The sequence below is a fragment of the Urocitellus parryii genome, chromosome 4, assembly GCF_045843805.1.
Source record: "Urocitellus parryii isolate mUroPar1 chromosome 4, mUroPar1.hap1, whole genome shotgun sequence".
NCBI lineage: Eukaryota > Metazoa > Chordata > Mammalia > Rodentia > Sciuridae > Urocitellus > Urocitellus parryii.
This window is the reverse complement of record NC_135534.1, coordinates 159966042-159989096: the sequence shown is the minus strand read 5'-3', so window position 1 is coordinate 159989096 and position 23055 is coordinate 159966042. Positions and strand designations below refer to the sequence as shown.

Genomic DNA, 23055 nt, shown 5'->3' with positions numbered 1-23055 from the left:
GGGTTCCTCTTCAAGAACCTGAAGGAGGCTTTTGCTGAAAACATGGACTTTTCACTGACATCACCTCAACATAGATCTTGGTGAAGTCACACGGGCATCTTTCTTGATGCTTTAGTAGTATTAATACAGAGGTTTATGCTGAAGTTCCACTGAGGGCCAGAAAGACTGAGGGAATTCCCAAATCCGAGATCTAGGAGTCATTTGTCCAATAGGTGACTGAAATGGGATGAAAAGGGTTGGCACTTCTGTCTCCATATAGTCTGACTTCTTTGTGCCTTAACTTTGGGGTCAGCTCTACATATACACCTGTTGAACATTCGAGAAATGTTTTGTTCGAAACTATAATATAGGGTTCATTTGACCTAGCCTTGCCTACTCTTTCTACCCCTCTTCAAGGCTAAAGACAACTACCAGCCGCCCTAACCAGAAACAGAAGACTATAAAAGGAGTGAAAAGAGGTAGCAACTGAGTTTCTGGAAGATCTCCACCTAGTCCCAGAAAAGATGAATGAATATTCTTCCCTTCTGTTAGCCCATTCCTCTCCGTCATTCCTCCTAACCTGTTTTTGTAACCCCTTGGCTCCCTGGAGCAAAGAAACAGATTTGTGAGCAAAAGTTCTCTCTCCTCCAATCTTTAGCCACTGAATAAAGCCTTTCTTTCTCCCCAACATTTGTCTCTTGGACACTGTGTTTTCCCTGGGATGAGCTTGTAAATCCAGGTTCAGTAACAAAATGACAAGCTGAAAGAGGCAGGATGTGGACTATATTTACACTTCTTGGAAATATCCAATTTGCCAATTTAAAATATACAACCTCTATTTGGAGGTAAGAGGTTGTCTCCAGAGAGGTGAGTTTCCCCCAAAAAACTTTCCAAAAGAGATAGCTAGGAATAGAGTTAGCTGCACGATATAAAGGAAAAGAAAAAGTTTTATCTCAAAAGCTACAGTGGAAAGAGAAAAACTACAGCTGACAGCACCCATCTAATCCACCAAGCTCTGAATTCTTTCTTTCTTTAGCTAAGGATTTGAGAGACTTGAGACAGGGGCTCACAAACTGCACAAAAGAAACCTCCAGGCTCGTATTTCTGCTCGCATCCCCTGGCATAGAAAAGAATGGCAAACCTGAAGGGTGGCCAGGTAAGCTTTGGCTCAGAGAAAAGTATAGTATCTTGCTTTCATAGATCAGTTACAATTGCCTTGTTGTATTATGAACCAGACATGCAAGAGGTGTTTTTTTTTCTTCTTCCAACAAACAGACACTATTTTATTAACAGTTCCAAGAGATGGAACACTGGTTTTTATTTGTAACTCATCAAAAGACTAGGACTTATCAGGTGATTTGGGAACTAGAAATAGTATGTTAGTAAAAAGGCCCCATTTTATTAAGGACAATGGTGCCAGCAGCCCAACCAGAACCCCACCTGGGCTTACATTCAGCTCACAAAATGCTAATCTGTACATATTCATGAACACAGCTACACAAGAAGAGCCTGAGAAGATTAATTTTTGTTTGGCAAAAAGTTCTTTTGTTCAGTTAGGTCTGTATAGTGCATGTCTAACCCACTCTCCCTACTCCACCACATCTCGCTTTAGAATTTTAAAAATGATGAAGTGGGAGCTGGGGTTGTGGCTCAGGGATAGAGGGCTCACCTCACACATTCGAGGCCCTGGGTTCGATTCTCAGCACCACATACAAACAAATAAATAAAGGTCCATCAATAACTAATAAAAATATTTTTTTAAATGATGAAGCAGGTAAAACCTCTTCTAGAATAAAACACACATGCCTATATTCAGTGGTTCTCATCCTCTGAGTTTTGAACTACTTTAGCGCTCCTAAGTACTGGAAAGTGCTTTGTAAATCTACATATATCCAGACACCAACTAAGTGTGTATGTATGTTTATATGACTTTGCAAGTATATCATCATAGAAACCAGCTTGTGTTTACAGCCTCCCTTGCCGAGTTCTACTGGGATGATACGGATTTGGACCCCTCTGAATCTGCTCAGGATCGCAATAAATGAATGTGGGCAGAGGCAATGTGTTCCTCTCTGAGACTATCCCCATGTCGTTCTCAACCTGCTCTTTCCCCAGTTGTCATTCAGACACAGGCACCTGGGTGACCTTGGAAGCTATGTGTTAAAGATGGCAAAGCCTCCATAAACCAGATCCCTTAATGACCTCTGCTTGAGTCTTGCCAATTAGGCTTTATGAGAATAAGAAATAAACAATTCTCTTAAAACTTTAAAAATTCAAGGTTTTTTTTTCCCCCATAACAGAAAATGGTTCCTTAAGTAATAATATAAACCTAGGTACTGTTGAGATTAACAACATATGCATTCATTTTACAAGTAATATCAGTTTCAGGACGGTTTTTGTCTCTGTATGTATTCTCAAAAACACTTGATCTCTTTTTTCAACAATTACAGGCCCTGAACTAAATGTGACACAGACAGAGTGAGGAGTCAGTCAATCCCTGTCCTCAATTTTACAATGTATTCAGAATGACAGACATATAATAAAAAATACAAACAAGGGTATCATTAAAAATTACAAATGCTTGAAGGAAACTGGGCATCTCGAGAGAAAATGACAGAAGTGACCTAATCCAAACTGGGTTAGGAGAGGTGAGGGACACGATTTTCTAGGAAGTGACATTTGAGCAATAGGCCACCAATGAGCATACATTAATTCATCAAAAATAAAGGACAGGACCCTCCAGGCAGACAGCAGATTGTGCCAAGTCCTTGAAGTATGAACAGTGTTGGTGACCTTGAAGAACTCAAACGAAAAAAAAAAGGCATCATTAAGCTGGATATGTGAGCATGAGCAAGGAGACCAAGGAGGAGAGAAGGGAGGAAGTAAAAGGGGAGGTGGAGAGCTGGGGGAAGGGGGCCAGACTTCGAGGACCACAGTGAGGACTATCAATTCTATTCTGAGGTATGCATTCTCACTGGGGCGATAATGCCACCAAGGAAATGAAACATTGGCTCTTAGGAGTGGGAGAAGGTAGATCTTACATAATACAATCATTTGTGGCCGCCCGAAGGGCCACTGTAAACAAATAGGTGATACATTTATGGCATTAAAATCTCATGAGGATGGGAATAGACAAGCAGAAAATAACTAAAAAGTCTCCTTATTAAAGTGATAATGAGAAAACAAGGCTGAGAAATAATGGTCTAAAGGCAGCAGGAAGTCACTGAAGAATTGAAGCAGCCAAGTGCCACAATGCAATGTTAATTTCACAGAAAAATCATCAAATAGGAATCATTCATATTTTTCCGTGTCAAAAAAGATTTTGTGAGTTAACCAGGCAAAATAGCTGACTGGAGGTGCCCGAAGTGATTCTTTCCATAACAAAGAACCAGAACAGAAAAAAAGCAACAGCTATGGCACTGGACTTTTGAGGAAGAGCATTAGAATGCCCTGGGGACCAAACAGGGACATTGTAGAGCACAAAGATGCATGATGGCCTCATATAGAAAGGAGCTAAGCATATAGCATTGGCCATTCCATCTCTCAAGACCAACCCTAACCCAAGAGGCACTTTGTTCAGTGGGGAAGGTGAAAACAGGAGGCCCACAACAATACCTACTCACACCCCAGTTTCCGGAGGCATGCACTGCTGGACTTACAGGCCCTGAGCCCACACAGGGCAGCTGCTGGGTTACCACACTGCTGCATTTCTGAAGAGAAAGAACCCAATTTACATTGTGCCCTTTCAACCCAGACACTGCTTCATGTTATAGTGTCTTGAGGTCTCACCCACTTGGGGTCCTATAATATAGCCAGGTAGCTGCCTCCAGCCTTTCCTGAGTGGCTCAGATGTCCAAGTCCTCAGGGCATCCTCCTGTGGCCCTAAGAAGCAAAGAAGCACCATTCTCAGAGGCTGAGACTATGGAGGCACTAAGAAGCAAAGGGTTGGTCCTGCCTACCTACCTTCAAGCTGGGTAGACCTCCCTAAGCAGTTTGTCCCCCAGAGGCCCCACAAATCACCCACATATCCCTCAGATATTGCCAGATACCATGCCAACCAGTCATGCTATGCCACACCCTCCTGCGCCCACAAGGAGGTCCTACCTTCACACAACCTGTGGAAACTGACACCCACACAACCCATACCTAAATCCAGGTGCAGGTGTACTGCATCCCAAGATGAAAACACCTAAGGTAGCTGCATCCAAGCTGGTAGTGCAACCCAACAATCCCTGCAGCCTAAGTCACTAAGACACCAGAACCCTGATTACAGCTAAAGAAGCTCCATGGACACTAAAGCATCCACCTGAAACCAAAGCAAATGTAGCACATCCAAACAACATCCTAGGACAGATTGTCAACAGAAAGTCTTTCCTTTGAAAATCACCCTGTAAAATTGGTAGAGGCAAATTGATACACTAGATGCACAAATACCAATGTAGGTACACAGAAGCATGAAAAGAGAAAGGAACACAATGCCTCCAAAAGAACACAGTATACTCTAGCAAGAAACCTAAAGAAAAGGAAATCAATGGATTTCCTGCAAAGAATTCAAAGGAATGATTTAAAGGACACTCAATGACATATAAGAAAATATATACAGTCAGTTCAATGAAGTTAAGAAGACAATTCATTTTAGAAATAAGAAACTCAGCAAAGAGATTAAAGAATTTTAAAAAACTTGCTATTATAGAACTCAATAAATAAAATAAAGAATAAAAATCCACAATAGCAGAAATGATCAGGGAAAATGAGAAGTTTCTGATTCTGGAGACAGATTTCTTGAAACTAAGTAGATAAAAAAAATAAAAAGAAACATTTCAAAGAATAAAGAAAGTCTTTGAGACTCATGGGACACTAGTAAGCAAGCAGTCACATTATGAACATGACAGAAGGAGAGAAAAGTCATAGAAAACCTATTCAATGAAATAACTGCTGAAAACTTTTCAAATCTTGGGAAAAGATATGCACCTTCAGGTTCAGTAATCTCAAAGGATCCTCAATAAAGTCAAACAAAAGAAATACCCCTCCCAGGCATAGTACAAACCCTCTGATGTATAAGAACAAGAGAATTCTACAAAATAGTAAGAGAAAAGCATCAAATCACTTATAAGGGAATTCCCATAGTAGACGTCTCAGCTGAAATCTATAGGCCAAGACAGAATGAAATGGTATATTCAAAGTCCGAAAGAAAAAAACAATACCAATCATGAATATCTAAAGCTGTCTTTCAGAAATAAAGGGGATATAAAGATTTTTCAATACAAGAAAAATGGATTTCATCACAACCAGACTGGCCCTATAACAAATCATTAAGGTAGTACTACATTAAAATGGAAAGGATGACAACATAAAATAGTACAATTCAACAGTAGAGCAGATGCACAAAAAAGAGTCGAATTCTGTCAATACAAAAAACCACCCAGATCACAAAGATAATCAATAAGAGAGGAAGAAAGGATCAACATATATATAAAATAACCAGAAAAAATTTAACAGAATGATGGGAGTATGTATTTACTAATTAATAATAATCTTGAATATAAACATATTACATTCCCACATTAAAATATATACATTAACTGAATAAAGGGGAAAAAAGAACTAGACCCAACAATATGCTACCTACGAGAAACCATTTCACCACAGAGTGAAAAAGAAGGAAAGACATACCATACAAATTGGAACTCAAAAGTAATGAAGTTAGGAATAGAAGGAGTATAGCAGGAGTAGCTATACTCTTGTCTGATAAAATACTTTCAGTCAAAAACTGTAAATAGAGAAAAATAAGATCTCATATAATTATAAAGAAATAAGTCCAAGAGAAGTAGTACATGTCTTCAGTACCAGCTACTATTCAAGGTCAACCTGGACAACAGAGTGAGAACCTGTCTAAACATACACATACACATAAACACACAGATCAATTCAAAAAGAGGAAATGACAGTTGTAAATATATATTCACCCAACACAAGAGCACTGAATTATATTAGGTAAAGCAAAATTATTAGATCAAAATTAAGCCTAGACTCTAATGCAGTAATAGTTGGGGACTTCAACACCCAACTTTCATCAATGGACAAATCATTCACAGAAAAAAAAAATCAACACAAAAACGTTAAAATTAAACCATACTATAGACCAAATTAATCAAAAAGTTACAGAATATTTCATTTAACAGCTACAGAATATACATTCTTTTCAACAGCATATGGAACATAGACTATATGTAAGGCTACAAAAAAGTCTCAAAAAATGTAAAACAGTCAAAATCCTAGCATAGATCTTTTCTGACCACTGTGAAACAATAGAAATTAACAAGCAAAGCTTAAGAAATTACAACTGTATGTTGAAATTAAACAATACTCTTGAATGATCAATGGATTAATAAAGAAATTAAAATGGAAACAAAATTTTTTGAAATAAATGAAAATGAAAATACTAAATACTAAATCTTATGAGATACAGCAAAAGCAGGACTTAGAGGGAATGTTTTAGCAATAAATTCTTACATCAAAAAAGAGAAAAATTTCAAATGAACAACCAAATGATCTGACTCAAAGAATTCAAAAAGAAAAGAAAACTTAAAGTAGAATAACAAAAAGCAGACACAAATTAAGCAAAACAAAGACAAAAAAAATTAGAAAAGATCCATGAAATTAAAAGTTAGTTTTTGGAAAAGATAAACAAAACTGACAAATTTTCAGCTAGACTAACCAAGAAGTGGGTAGGGGTGGGGGAATCCAAGTAAATAAAATCAGAGACAAAAAGAAGACAGTACAACTGGTACTTCAGAAGACCAAGGTTCATTAAGGACTATCATGAATTCCTGTATACCAAAAAAATTGAAAAACCTAGAAGAAATGGATGGATTTCTGGACTCATTACAACTTATCAAAGTAGAAGTGGGGGGGCAAAAAACTAAACAGACCAATAACAAATAATGAGACTGAATTAGTAATAAAAAGTCTCCATATGAAGAAATGTTCAAAATCAGATAGCTTCACTGCTAAATTCTATCAAACTTTTAAAACTATTACAAAGTACTGAAAGGGGGAGAACCCTTCCCAGCTCATTCTACCAGTCCAGCATACCAAAACCAGACAAGGGCTCAATAAGAGCACTACAGACCAACATCCCTGACAAACATAGATGTAAAAGTTCTCAACAAAATCAAATCAAGAGCACATAAAAGGTTATACACCATAATCAAGGGTGATTTATCCTAAAGATACAAGGATGGTTCAACATGCACAAATTAGGTATAAAAGGAATATACCTCAATGCAATAGAGCAAAAACTACAAACCTACAGCCTACATTATACTGAATGGGGAAAAGATTTTCCTTTCCTTTTCTCTAAGATCAGGAAAAAAAATGAAGATATCTACTTTATTTAATATTGAAAGTCTTAGAGCAATGAAATAAGAGAAAAAAATGAAAGGCATCCAAATAAGAAAAAAGAAGATCAGAAAGTTAGTGAACTCTGCAATAAAAATAAAATTCTGATGAAATCAATTGAAGAGGACATACAAAAAGGGGTAACAACATTCCCTGTTCATGAATTGGAAGAATATTATTAAAATGTTTGTACTATCCAAAGTGATCTTCAGATTAAATCCAATTCCTACCAAAATACCAAAGGTATTCCTCACAGAGCTAGGAAAAACACTCTGAAAATGTGTATGGAACTATAAGAGACCCTGAAGAGCGAAAGCAACTCTGAACAGAAAGAAGAAATCTGGAGGCATTGTAACACCCGATTTCAACGCATACTACAAAGGAATAGTAGCCACCAAAGCAGGTAAAAGCACAAAAACAGACACAGAGACCAATGAATTGAACAGAGAACCAGAAATAAATTCATATATTTACTGTCAACTGATGTTTGACAAAGATAGCAAGAACATACATACGCTGGGGGAAAGGAAAATCTCTGAGATGAATGATCCTGGGAATACTAGGTATCATGAATGATCCTGGGAATACTGGGTATCTACATGCAGAAGAAAACGAGACGCCAATCTCTCACTATGCAAAAATCAACTAAAAACAAATCCAAGAGTTGAATATAAGACCTAAAAGTCCGAGACAACTGGAAGAAAATATAGTGACAAGACTTCAGGACATTAGTCTAGGCAAAGAGGCTTTGAATATGACCCCCAGAACACAGAGAAGAAAGCAAAAATTCATAAATGTAACTATATAAAACTAAAAAAATTCATGCAACAATGGAAATAATCAATAAAGAGACAATCTACAGAATGGGAGGAAATATTTGTGAACTATCCATCTAAGAAGGAATTAATTTTCATAATACTTAAGGGACTCAAGCAACTCCAGAAAAAAAATATCAGAGTATAAATAGGTGAATGATCTAAATATACATTTCTCAAGAGATGATATACAAATGTCCAACAAATATAATAAAGTTGTTCAGCATCATTTATTATCAGATAAATACAAAATATAAATCAAAATGAGATACCACAATGAAATATCATCTCAGCCCAGTTAGAATGGCTATTTTTGAAAAGAAAAAAAATACAAATTCTGGTGAGGATACAGAGAAAGGAGAATTGTCACACATTATTGTTGGGATGTAAATTAGTAAAGTCATTATGGAAAACAGTCTGGAGTTTCTCAAAACACTAGAAATATAACTACCATGTGATCTAGCAATCCCACTGCTGGGTAAAGAGCCAAAGAAATTGAAATCAATTATGTCAGAGAGACATCTGTACCTCCATGTTTATTGGAGCACTGTTCCCAATGTCTAAATAAGAAATCAACCTAGGTGTCCATGCGGTGAATATATACACAATGAAATAAAAAATAATGAAATTCTGTCATTTGCAGCAACATGGATGACTCCATGGGACAATGGACTAAGTGAAATAAATCAGCCACAGAAAGACAAATATGTCATTTTCTTATGTGGATTCTAAAAGGTTGATTAAAAGAGGTGAGGAAGAGGGGGATAGAGAAAGGATTGTTAAGGCATACCAGGATGCCATTGGTTAGGAGGTGTAGCTTCTAATGTTTTACAGCATAGTAAGTCAACTATGGTTGATAATAACTGAATATTTCAAAGCAGCTAGCAAGAGAGGCTTTTAAATATTCTCTACACAAAGAAATGATATATGTCTGAGGTTACGGACATGCCAATTACCCTGATCTGATCATTACATATTTTATGTATGTGTGTGTGTATATATATATATATGCATTGAAATGTCACACCATACCCCATTAATATATACAATTACTATGGCAATTAAAGATCAATTTTAAAAAAAGATTTTTTATATTAAAATAGTTGGAAACCTCTGATTTTTATCATTTTAGAACTTTGTGGTTAATTGGCATTGGCACACTAGAACATGTAATTACAAGAACTTCATTCTATAGATTAAAAAAAAAAACTCAAAAATCTATGTAATTGTCCAAAGTCATGCAATCAGCAAGCAGAGTTTGGATTGTGGTCTTCTGCCTTTTCCCTTAGCACTCTTCCCAAGATTCTACATCATGCCATGCATGCAATCAGTTTACACGACTTCATTTTATACTGATTCATATTTGACACCACTTTACACAGTATGATTCAGATGCACAAAAAGAATATAATGTAATTTCTTTTTGTCACATTTTTGGATCTTTAGAGGAAAACTAATGTCTTAGCTACATATTGTCCCCTATCTTACAGATTATATACAAGACTAAACAAAAGAATCCTTTGACCTATTGATTTGGTTAAATGCATTGGAACTGGGTGAAATATTATTCAGCCTTTATTTTAACCATTGGCAGAAGATTGCTGAAGAAAGCCTATTAATCCACATTTGAGTGAAAATTATTTCTTAGACTTCCCCACCCCCCATAAAAAGGTCTGCAGAGACAGGTGTTGTTTCTCTTTTATAATATATATAAATATATATTATATATATATATATATTATATATATACAAATATATGAATATATTATATGTACACTATATATATAACATCAATCTTCTTAAAATTTATATATATACATATATATATATATATATAAACATGATTTTGGACAACTTAGTTATTTATCTGTGTGTGTATACATACACACACACACACACACACAGAGAGAGAGAGAGAGAGAGAGAGAGAGAGAGAGAGAGAGAGAGAGATATCTCAAAGTGGAATTCCAGTGTTTATAATAATAGCCAAAAAGCAGAAGGAACTCAAATGTCCAACAATGAATGAATGGATAAACAAAATGTGGTGTGTGTGTTTATGCAAAGAAACACTATTTAGCCCCCCAAAAGAAGAAGATTGTGATAAATACTATAACACCCACGAAACTTGTGAATACCATGCTAACCAAATAAACCAGTCACAAAAAATGACAAATACTGGATTATTCTATTTCTATGAAGTACCTAGTACTATAGTCAGGTTCGTAGGCAGAGAAATTAGAATGGTGATTATCACTGGGGGGCTGGAGAAGAGAAGATAAGAGTTGTTTTTTAGTGGGTATAGTTTCAATTCTGCAAGATGAAAAAAAGTTCATTTTGGAGGGGCGAGTAGTGACAGTTGTACAATGAAGTACTTAATAGGGATGAACTGTGTATTCAAAAATTGTTAAGATGGTAAAGCTTATGTCTTACAATGATAAAAAATTTTTTAAAAATTTAAATGATAAAGTCAAAGATAATTTTAGGTGGTTTCACAGTCATGTCAAAGAACTTCTGTTCACAAGTATGCACAGTCAGAAAACCTAAATATCTAGACCACATCTTGGAAGTCTCAATATTTGGAAAAGCTAATGAGGTTGAAACCAAAGCCACAAAGTGAACATTCTAGGTTCAAGATAACATTATACTTAGCACCCTCTTGAATTGGATTTGGCCAATAACATGTGAGCAGAAGCAATGTCCATGGCCTTAGAGTGAAAGTATTTGTTTAGACTCCTTTAGACTCCTCCTTTTCCTGCCCTGGAGGCCACGGGTGTGGAGGTGGAGATGGAGCTGCTGTCAGCAGGGATTATTGTGGGCACACAGTGGACCCAGTACCCAACAATTTGCACAGGAGCTGTGGCCAAATGGGGAAATAACCTTTTGTGGTGTTAAGCCACCATGATTCGCAATCATTGGTTGCACGTAATCTCTCCCATCCTTATATAGAGTTTTAGAAGGAGTGTTAGAACATGAGAAATCGAATTTCAGCATGTATCAGTAAAAAGGCACTCTTTAATAACAGCCATTTTCTCTGCAACAGATTTCTGAAAGAAAATTCACAATGATCATTCTTCATGAAATGCACAAGATTATAACAATGACTATTAACAGTACAGAAAATTTCATTTCTTTCCATAGGCAGGTTGACATCACATGCTATGCATGACTCAGTGTAGAATGTATGCGTGTATTTTGTTTGGCTTGTTTGTGGTCGAGATGGCGAGAACATCCTAAATAATAGGCACATGAAACATTTCCTTTCTCCCTCCAAGAATGTAGCAGCAGTTGCTACATTGCACTTGGAAAGGGAAGGTGTTCGGCAGCATGTACTCTTCATTTCATCAAGTGTCAGATTCCTGGATGCTTTGGACAGTTTTCTAACTAAGGATCTGTTAATCTTCTCGGGGCATGGTGGCTAGAAGAGAAAGTACACAGAAGCCAGTCTCCAGCAGGTTTTGTGGGCGGGAGAGGGTGGAGGGCTTTCCTCTCCCTTTTTCCTGATCATTCCTCAGCTGCAGAGTGACTATGAGCTGAAGCTATTCCCAAACATCTGAAAACCATTTATAAAAAACTGAGGTTACTACAAATAAAGACACTTTAAGCTGGTGGTTCATATCTTTAGTTCATGATGTAACGAGACACTAAAATAATAGTGTGTGCTCTAGTGGGAAAAATCATTGAACAGAGTTATGAGACACGTGGTCCACTCCCACCATCAAACTGGGACAAGTCACTCAACTGCCTAGGACCTTATTTCTCTCATCTGTAAGTAATAGAGGTCAGATCAGTGTCTCCCCAAAAGTGGTCTTTGGTCCAACTCTGGGTATATGAGGGCAGTACCTGTAACAAATGCAGATTCTTAGGCCCATCCTACTCATGTAAATCAGAATCTCTGAGTGTGAGGCTCAGGAATCTGCATTGAAAGTTTCTAAGCACTTAGTCAGATATCTCTATGCTTGGTGACCTCTGGAAGTATATAATATAGCAGATAAAATATTGGGAAGGAAATTATCAAAGACAAATGAAAGCAGATATTCCTCAAACTGACTTGCACATGCTGAACTTTGTGAACCACAAGATTAAAGAATCACTAAGCCTTCTTCCAGCTATGCAGTCCCATGTCATGAATGGGGTAGAAAAGAAATGTTGCTTCTGTCCCACCCACTCCATCATCCCCAAAAATGCACAATTCTCTACTTAGAGATCATCCTAGTACAAAACAAAATATTAAAACTGATATGGAATTAATATCTATTCAGAACTATTTCCCCATTCATTTTACCTCATCTCTATTCTCTACTACAAAAAAAGTCTGAATATCAATCACACCTTAGAGAATAAATTTTAATACAATAGATGATATTTCAAGGCCAGATCTTTACATCATGTTAACTCCATGTTCCCTCATAAAACTGTTTCCAAATATGAACACCAAAATTTGTAAAACCAAATATTACTGTGCTGCATCTATCAGCAAATAGGTTAGACTCTGTTTTACTTAAAACAGCATGAAATAAGATGGAAACAGTTACTGAAAATATGAAAACTAAAACACAAAAATGAAAATGAAGAAAGTATGTATTATCGTGTTTGAAACCCAGAAGGTAAGCAATGATTCCATTCCCTCAATAAAATCCCGAGTCTCTTAGTTGCAGAGAGGGTCAGTATACCCAGAACCAGTTCCCAGACCTCTAGAACTCCAGTTCAGTGTCTTCTTTATAATATTGGGCAAAGTCTCACACTGAGAATTGAAAAGCATCAGTCTTAGAAAAGTATGTATCATAACCAAAATGATTTTTAATGGGATTTGGAAACAGGTAAGGATGAGAAAATGGAATTATGAAAGAGAATACATAGTGCTAACTTCTAGTCTAACATGGCAGATTGAACACCATATTTTCTCCATTCTTTCGGAAATGTCTTTTAAAATAACAGTAAATAAATAAAGATGACAAGAGAACTGGAAAGGAGACAACAGCAGACAAAAGATGCCAATAAATTCTTGGAATATGGAAAACTCGTGGAGGATGTAACTGGCTGAACAGAATTGTGCCTGCAGAGAAAGACAATGATGAGAAGCAAGACCATTTGGCCTGTAAAACTTCAAGAAAGAAGACTTCCAACTTGGAGACACCTGGAGCTGTAGAAAGGGAGGGAAGAAGAGAGTTGATCTACAAAGAGGAATACTGGTTGAAAATCTATGAAGATTGTTAGAAAATAAAACTGAGAAAAATCTTGTAAATAAAACCATAAAATAAGGAAATAAAAATAAGAGAAAATATTTTTAAAGATATATTTTTGATATAGGAAACCCATAACTAATAGGCATTTCATATAAAGAAGATATATAAGATATTGGGAGTAAATTATCAAAGACATATGAAAGCAGATATTCCTCAAACTGAAGGAGATAGATCTATTGAAAGCCCACAGATAACCTAGAACAATGAATTTAAATAAACCACACCAAGCCACAATATCATGAAACTTCAACATAGCACTCAGCAAATTATGGCTCGTAAGCCAAATCTTGCCTATCACCTGTTTTTGTAAATAGTTTATTGGAGCAGAGCCTTATTCCATTTATATAATCATTCATTTACATATTGTCTATGATTATTTTCATGTACAACAGCAGAGTTGAGTAGCTGGGACACAGTATGGCCCACAAAGCCTAAAATACATACTACATTGCCCTTTACAGAAAAATTGTACCAACCCCCATTTAGAGCACCAGATATAAAGTAACCATTCTAGAAATATTTTTTTTAAATCAGACTAGCAACACAGGTTCTAGATTAGAAATGTCAATGGATGCTCAAAGAGATATTGTAATGCCTTCAAAACTTGGGTGGTGTGGTGGAGAGTAGATACAGGGAGATAATTATTTTCAACATAGGACTATAAACCATGCAAAGTAAGAAACAAGTGAGAGAGCAGAATAATTTTTTTAGACACAAAACTAATTTAAAATTTTACTTCCATACTCATACTTTATGGTTGTGGAATCTGTAATAGGAAATTTGCAGAATAAAAACAGTAGAGGGAAGTCTTGGTATGACAGCTAAGTGGGCAACTCTGCAGAAAGCAATCAGATAGGAAGACAGCCCAAGACTGTTGAAGGAAAAACCCTAGCAAAGGAACAAATAGGATTGTACTGTGCCTTGGCACCTGATAGGTCTACGTAGCATTAGAGGAAAAGAGTGACAATTACATAAATTAAGAATTTTCTTTCTACCAAGGCAATTGTTAACTCCCTTAAGAAAATATGATAAGTAGGGGCTGGGGATGTGGCTCAAGCGGTAGCACGCTTGCCTGGCATGTGTGCAGCACTGGGTTCGATCCTCAGCACCATATACAAATAAAGATGTTGTGTCCGCCAAAAACTAAAAAATAAATATTAAAGAGAAATAGAAAAATCCACATAGATGATGATTTTGATACTCTTCTCTCAGTATTCAATATAATAAGTATAAAGAAAATCAGTAAGTGTACAGATGATTTGAACAATGCTATCAACAGGACTTAATTGATATTTATAGACTATTCCACCAAACAACAGCCAGGAAAAAAGTAGAAGACACAAATCCGTAGAAAATCTAGTTCTTTTCAAACACACATATGAGTGTATTTACTAAGAGTGAACATACTCTATGCCATAAAACAAGTGTCAACAAATTTTTAAAAATTCAAGTTCCATAACATGTATTCTCTGACCAAATTGGAATTAAATTAAAAAAATCAATAACATAAAGATATCTGGGAAATCCTGTATTGTTTAGAAACAAAACAATATAGTTCTGAATACCCACTGGTCAAATAAGAAATCAAAGTGAAATAACAAATATTTTGATCTGAATAAAACTGATACATCAAAATTTATGGCATATGACTAAATAAGAATTTAATAACATTTAAATCATTAAAAAGCTATATCAAAAAACCAAAAAGGTCTTATAGCTATGATCTCAGCATATGCCTTAAGAAACTAAAAAAATAAGACCAAATAAAACTCAAAATAGTATCAGAAAAAAATAATATAAAAGAGGAAATTAAAATATAAGCAAGGAAATAGAAAGCAAGAACAACAAAGAAAAATTCATGAAATCAAAAGTGGTTCTTTAAGAAGGCTTGATAAAATTGAAAATTTTCCAGATTAGTCAGGAAAAAAAAGAAAGAACCAGTAGCAGAAATGAGTCAGACAACATAACTACATACTCTAATAATATTAAATTAGATAATAAAGGAGCACAAAAAGAAAAACAAAAGAAATATTTATTAATAAAACTGACAAAAATGTGTAGGACTATATACTGAAACAATCTGATATGGCTTAAAGGACCTAAACAAATAAAGAGATATACCATATCCATGGATCATAAAACTTAGTATTGTCAAGAGGCCAATTTTCTCAAAATAAATCTATAAATTAAAATACTCCCAAATAAATCCCTGCTTGCATGTTTTTAAACTACCAAACTGATTATAAAATTCATATAAAATAACCAAATCTATGATCTGAAAATGAAGGACAAAGTTGGAAGGATCACATTCCTGAGTTAATGACCTTTTATAAAACTCCAGTACACAAGAGAGCATGCTACTGGCATAGCAATAGACAAAGAGTTCATTCAAGTACAATGGAAAACCCAAAAATAGACCCCACATGAATAGACAACTGATTTTAATGAAGGTATGTATATAGACAGCATAGTGTAGAAAGGGTAATCTCTACAAAAAATTATGCTAGAATAATCGAATTTCAAATTATGTGAAAACTGAACTGTGGTCCATGCATACAAATGAACTCAATATGATATGTAGATTAAATGTAAAACCAAAAACTAGAAACTTTTAGGAAAAATATTTCTGTGATCCTTGAGTAGATCAAATGTTTCTTAGAAATGAGCAAAATCACAATACACCAAGAAATGATTTGATAAGTCCAATTTCATCAAAATTAAAAACTTCATCAGAAGATGCTATTAAAGGAAAAGACACACCACAGACTGAGAAAAAATTTTTCAAATCATGCATTTCTTCAAAGACATAGCTAGAATACATCAAGAATTCTCCAAACTCAATAATAAAAAACTAACAACTCAATAAAGAACCAATATTTGAATAGAAATTTTTCCAAAGAAGAGTACTGTCGTGCATAATATGCATAATGACATTTCAGTAGATAATGGACTGCTTATATGATGGTGGTCCCATAAGATTTTATCACTTAGTGACATCAGAATAGTCATAGTTTATGTAAGTACACTCTATCAGGTTCAAAAAATGACAAAAATCGTGCAATGGCTCATTTCTCAGAACATTTATCCACCATTAAGTGATACATGACTATATATGCAAATAAACCCATGAAATAAATAAAACCCTTGAAAAAATGTTCAACATCATTAATACTTAGTGAATTGCAAATTAAAACACAGAATAAACTATTACTACAGGTATGGCTAAAATAAAGCACCACACATGCCAGGGGTTGGCAAAGATAAGAAGAATTCTAAGTCTCATGAGCTTTTGTAAGAACGTAAAATGATAGAGTGGCCTTCCTTTATCCTCAGGGAAAATTCTCTGAGATACTCAGAGAATGCTTAAAATCTCAGGTAATGCCAATGGTTTTTCTTATTCATACATTTCTATGGGAAACTTTGATTTATAGATGAGGCAGAGTAAAAAATTAACAAAAACAACAATGATATGGAACAGTTAGCAATACAATCATAAGTTATTTAAAACTTATAAATTATTTCTTGAACTTTCCATTTAATATTTTCAGACCACAGCTGACAACAGAGAATAGAAAACACAGAAAGTGAAACCATGGGTTGGGGGGACCACGGTGTCATCTTTAAAAACTAAGTTTCTTAAAAAGTTAAGCATACACCTGACATATGATTCAGCCATTCAACTCCTAGGTATTTACATAATATAAATAAAAAACACATATTCGTACAAACACTTGTACACAACTGTTCATAGCAACTTTAGTTATAATAGCCAAAAAGAAACACACTGGATATTAATAGGTGAAAGTTGATGTACAATAAACTGTGAAAAATCCATACAGTGTAAACTCAGGGGGAATAAAAGCAAGGAACTATTATTGATATATGATACAGCATAGATAATCACAAGATAATTATACTGAGTGAAAAAGGCCAAATCAAAAAGGATGCAGGAGGTCTGATCCCATTTACAAAAAATTCTAGAAATGTAAACTAATTATGTTCCTAATGATATGGATGAGAGGGAGAGATCACAAAAGGTCATGAGGAAACTGGGATAACGGTGTCATGGGTGTATGCATACATCAAAACTTATTAAGTTGTACATTTTAAATGTGTAGTTTACTGTATGCCAGATATACCTCAAGACAATAAAAATGAAAACGATTGCCTCTAGGGATGGTATCTAAGCTTAAGAAAAACAGTGGAGCAAGAAGTTGCTGTTTCTTTCTAAGCTCTTAGTAGTATTTTTTAACCACACAGTAGTTATTACTCTAAAAATTAAAATAAATTACAGCAAACACATAAACAGACCAATAAAAGACAAGCAAGTCCTTTTCAAGCTCCTTAGTTGAAAAATCTATCCATAAAGGCACAGATTCTTTTTTTTTATTGGTCGTTCATAACATTACATAGTTCTTAATACATCATATTACACGGTTTGATTCAAGTGGATTATGAACTCCCGCTTTAACCCCGAGGCACAGATTCTTTTCAGCCATTCTAGAACTATTTACTTCACTACTGAATTCCTAGCAAGTATAGCACCAAGAACACCACTGGAAGTGAAAAATATTCAATCTTTATATTTTAATGAGCCATCATTGATATACTACCAAAAGGACTCAAATTGCCACTAAGTGACATTTTTAAGCAATAGTAGTAGATTTGCACTGATGTGGAAACCCACTCTCTTGATGGACTTTCTTCATTGTCACAGTTAGGTTGTAGAAATCATTAAGGAGTTGATAATACCTACTATTTAAAAGCACTAGTTACACCCATTCTCATGGGGGAAAAAATGGCTAAGAGGGTGAGTTCAGGTTCAGCTTATGAAGTGAAATTAATCAGTAAAATAATCAGTTTTATAAACCTAAGGAGTGAGCGGAAAAGAATCTGAAAGGAGACTAATTCAGGCAGACTAGAAGGAAAAGGAAGTAACTTCTGAAAGTAGAAATATAGTAAGAAGAAAGAAATGTTGAGATTTCCAAATAATTTTCATTTGTATTAAAATTGTTCTTTGAGCTATTGCTGTAATTCATTTAATTTGTAGATCTCAGACTATCCTTCTACAATATATATAAAAGAGAGGTCTGGTAATATGTACATGGATTGAGTACTTTAATTTAAAAAATGAAAAGTTTAAAGAATATGTAAATTCCAAATAATGTTCAAATCATCTGACACTGTCTCCTGGTTATAGGATGATTTCTCCTTGATTTGATATTAACTAGCCTCTAGGAGTTCATAACCCACTTCAATCTAATGTATGAAATATGATATGTCATGAGCTTTGTAATGTTGTGAACAACCAATAAAAAATAATGATATTAACTAGCCTCATTTTTTTAATCTATGTAATTCAATAATTACATAATGTCCAAGGTTAAAAAAAAAAAGAGTTTCTCTGACAAACACCTGACCAGGTTAGACCCATCTTATATTCTACCCAACCAGCTACCTTTTTTTAAAAAAGAGAGAGCGAGAGATAAATTTTTAATATTTATTTTTTTAGTTTTCGGTGGACACAACATCTTTATTGTATTTTTCTGTGGTGCTGAGGATCCAACCCAGCGCCCTGCGCATGCCAACCAAGCCGTGATACCTTTGTGCCACATCCCCTGCCCACCAGCTACCATTTTTAAACTGTCCCAAACCCTTTCCTCAAGTTTAATCAGGCTGTTCACAAGTGGAGAATAGCCCTGAAGAGTGGAAAAGGACCAAACCATTTGGAATTAGATAATAAGCCACTGCCAACCCACACACAAGGCCCAAATCTGCTTTTATCAACCTCATCTATAAGACATGATTGAGACCTGGTGCAAGAAAGGAAAGGTGTGTAATGTTAGGAAAATCAATTTGTTTTGAAGGCCAAAATCTGGAATGACTTGAAGTGATCTGAACAGGCAAAGTGGAAAGTATTTAAAATTATATATGTATATATGTCAAAAGTCTAAGAAACTGAATTAAACTCCTCTTTAGCATTTTTGCTACATCCAACATTAGTTGACATGTTAACAAAATCTTAAGGATAAGGTAGAACTTCTCCTGTGGGTATAAAAAAATAAAACTGAAGTTGTCTTCATCTGGTTTGAAGTCAACCTGCCTGGAGTTGTTGGAGCTGGCAATACCTTTGAGAACACAGGCCAACACCCTTATTTTACAGATGAGGAAATGGAAGGTTAAGGACCTTGACCAAAATGACACAGCTAGTTAGGGGCAGAGCCAGAACTGGAGACTACATGCCAAGACTCCTGAGCCTTTTTTCTGTTCTCAAGTTTACTTTTGGAGAATAATTCTCCAAAAAGGTCACCTTAAGAGTTGTCATTTTTGCACAACGATTTTCAACCTACTGCACAAGGAATCACCTGAGACTTTAGGAATCTTGAGCCTGGGCCTCCCCTCTCCCCTAGTCATGTAATTCAGGTGGGGCAGTGACCCTAGCACAGGGAGTTCCAGAGCTCCCTTGGGTAACCCTACTATGCAGCCATTGATGAGAAGGCCTGCCTGGAACAAGGCATGGTGGGAATAAAACCTGCTGTTAATTAAGACAAACTTTTCCTATCTAAGCAGGTGTTCCCAGCTGAAAATTTCTATCACTGATTAAGGTAGCCTCTCAGGTCCTAGTTGGCTCTGGGTCCTTCTGAGAATTCACTTTCGATCCTCTCTCAACCTCAAGAAGTGCACCTCAACAATTAAAATACAGAAATAGAATAAGAGAAATAGCGAAACAAGTTTCAAAACACTAAGTAAAAGTGAGGGCAGGAACCCCCACCCCCACCCCGCCCCCTGATTTGGACAAGTCTCACTAAGGAAACAAAGGGAAGCTATCTGGCAATAATTTTGGGCAAGAGTAACTGAGTATTTTCCCCAATAACCCAAGTAACCCTACGAAAAGCAAATCTATGTGGTCAAATTATGTACAAACTGCCTAAATCGTAGGTTTTCAGCCAAAGCTACCTGACTCTGAAAAACAAGCCAAGGCTAGATACCACAAGCATCTTGACGCTGACTTGACTCTTGGCCCCGCCCCCTTCCCTAAGCAGCTCCCTCCAGTCTTGAAGTCCTATACCACGAACTGTGAATTAGACACTTTCTCTCAGGGTCCTTTTACGCAGCCTGGGGGGCTAAGCAACCCACTCAGAACTCCCCGATTCCTGTACACTGTGTGACCCAGCAGAAAACCTCGGGAGGACTTGACAGGGTGTGGTGGGGACCAGCCCTCGTGCGCCCGCCTCCTCTGCTCTCTGGAAGTACCCGAGAGCCCACCTGGTCTGTGGTCCGATCTGCCCTGACACACAGCCACCGGTGGCCCCAGGGTGACTGTGTCAGAAGTTCACTGAGTCCGCTGAAGAGCGGAAGTGAGGAGGAGTATCCCAGCACCCTTGTCTCGCAGGCACCGCCCCAAGGCTCCCCCAGGAGCCAGAGAAGGGACTCCTCAGACTGTCTGGAAAGGTGGAGGGGTCGCGGGCTTCCGGAGAGATGACAGCTCTACCATCAGACGCCGCCTTCTCGCCCCGACTCTACCCATGGGAAGCAAGACCTAGGCGGCACCGGCGAGAAGCCGGGGCAGGGTCCCAGAACTCAGGGCAGAGATCGACCCCGCCAGCCTGAAGCTTGCCGCCGGGGCTCGCCTTAGCTTTCCTCCACCTGTCCCAGCTCGGGCGGCGGCGCAGACTTGGAACAGACCTTCGCGGAAAAGAGCGCGCCCCAAGCTGTAAAGCGCCCCACCAGAGCACGACCAGAAGTTCAGGAAGGACGCTAGAAACGCAGGCTGCCCTACCTGTCCGGCGACATAGAGCAGGCACCAGGTGCCACCGAGGAGGCGGGCCAGGAACCCCGGGTTTCTGGGCGCCTCCCGCCGTGCCATGGTCCCCCGCGGAGACCAAAGGGAGTCTTGGAAGAGACCCCTCCCTGGAAGCTGTAGCCGCCTCCTGCGCGGACTGCTGGAGCTGCGCGGTTGCAGTCAGCGACCAAGCTCCAGGCGTGAGCCGCGCGAGGCCAGGCTGCGCTGGGGTTGGCGGTGCGTGTTCGGAGCAGCGGTGCGGCTGCGGAGCCCGGCAGCTTTCAATGGGAGCGCGTGCGCTGGGGGTGGGGGCGTTATTTGTGAATGTGCCGCTTGTCTTGGCTCAAGATGGTTCGCTCCCCCCACCCCGCCCGCCCCGGCACCCCCTCCGGCTCCTGCTCCTCCCCTCCGGTGTCAGCCCAGCAAAGGCGGGGAGCACAGACACCCAGCCGCCTGGGCAGCAACCGCCTTGCGCGTTTTGGGAAACCCGAGAGGAGCTGCGCTCTAGCTTCTATTTATTTGTTCTTAAGGGGAGGATCGCGCGCTGCCCACCTTTGCTTAAGTTTGGAATGCCACCCTGCCGGCCCTCGGAAAAGGAAAAGCTTTCCTAGGATGCTGAAACTTTCCAGGGAACGAATCCCCGAGGCCATTCTCTGAGCGCTTTCCCTAGAGCCCAAGCTCTGCAGACTTGTTGCTGCCCTAGGAGCAGCGCAGCGTAAGACCCTCCGGAGGCTAGGGACGACGCTGTTTAAGAAATTCACAACCCCAAATAATGGGACGGAACTGAACGTTTTAATGTGTTTGTCTGTGGGGACCTGTCTCCAGGGCTCTCATAGGGATTCTTTGATGATGATGATTTGTTTTGCAACCTCGATTTGGGAAAAGCAAAGGAGACCCACTACAGTTGGGTAGGGACACCGAAAGCGGTGCACAGCTGGGAGCCCAAGGAATGGTTCAACGAAACTGACTTCCCTAGTTGTCTTTCTCTACCGGGGCTACACGGGTAAAGGTAGGGCGCTCCTACTCTGATTTGCACCTCACTTTTATTACATTTTTGAGGCTTTCAAACCTTCTCTTTAACAGAAAATAAACATTGTGCTCTGTGGCGGTTACCATTGGGACCTAGGCTTATTTTTTCCTCAAAACCTAACACTCCAGAATCAGCCTCCCAAAGCATCTTTATAAGAAAGCAAATCCCCCACCCTCCTTCCAGCCGTCTTCCAGGCCACTCCACCCCTCTTCAACTTTGGCAGTGAAGCTGGAAGAGGCGGGGAGCTGGCCCCACTTCAGTAAACTCACAGGATAAGGAGAGTGAGCCTCGCGCTCGCGAAATCACTTCTGTGAAGTTCCCACGTGCACTCCTTGGGATGAGCCCAGCATGAAATTAAGATGCCACCATCATACTCCCTAGCAATCAACTCAATCCATATACTCCTGGATACCTATTGCAAGCCAGGCGCTGTGCTTAGTTGTAGCCCACCAACGACTGGGACCAAGTTGGATTCTGCCCATTTTAATTGGGTAAACAGACCAGACACAAACTGCTGACCGAGAATGAGAGGCAAAGTCAGGGTAGAAGAGATATAGGAAATGAATGTTCCTGGAGCTAGGGTCATCATTTATATCCAGCATGAGGTTTTGTGCTTTAAATAGTAAAGGAGGCTGTTTTTCAGTATATTCACCTAGTTTTATTTAGTTAGTTAGTTGAAAAGGAGCAATACCTTTATTTTACTTGTTTTTATGTGGTTCTGAGGATTGAACTCAGCGCCTCACATGTGAGAGGCAAGCGCTCTGACTCTGAGCTACGCCCTCAGACCAGTATATTCACTTATTT

At 37.9% G+C, this 23055-nt stretch overlaps 1 protein-coding gene across 1 annotated transcript in view; it reads right to left on the bottom strand.

Annotated features, from left to right (window-relative positions):
* The window catches only part of Adamtsl1 (ADAMTS like 1), a 904315-nt gene extending 881991 nt beyond the window's left edge, over positions 1-22324 (bottom strand). Inside the window, exon 1 of the mRNA XM_077797045.1 lies at positions 21219-22324. Coding sequence (XP_077653171.1) covers positions 21219-21305 — 87 coding nt within the window. The 5' untranslated portion in view covers positions 21306-22324. The remainder of the gene's footprint in view (positions 1-21218) is intronic.
* Positions 22325-23055: the final 731 nt, after the last annotated feature.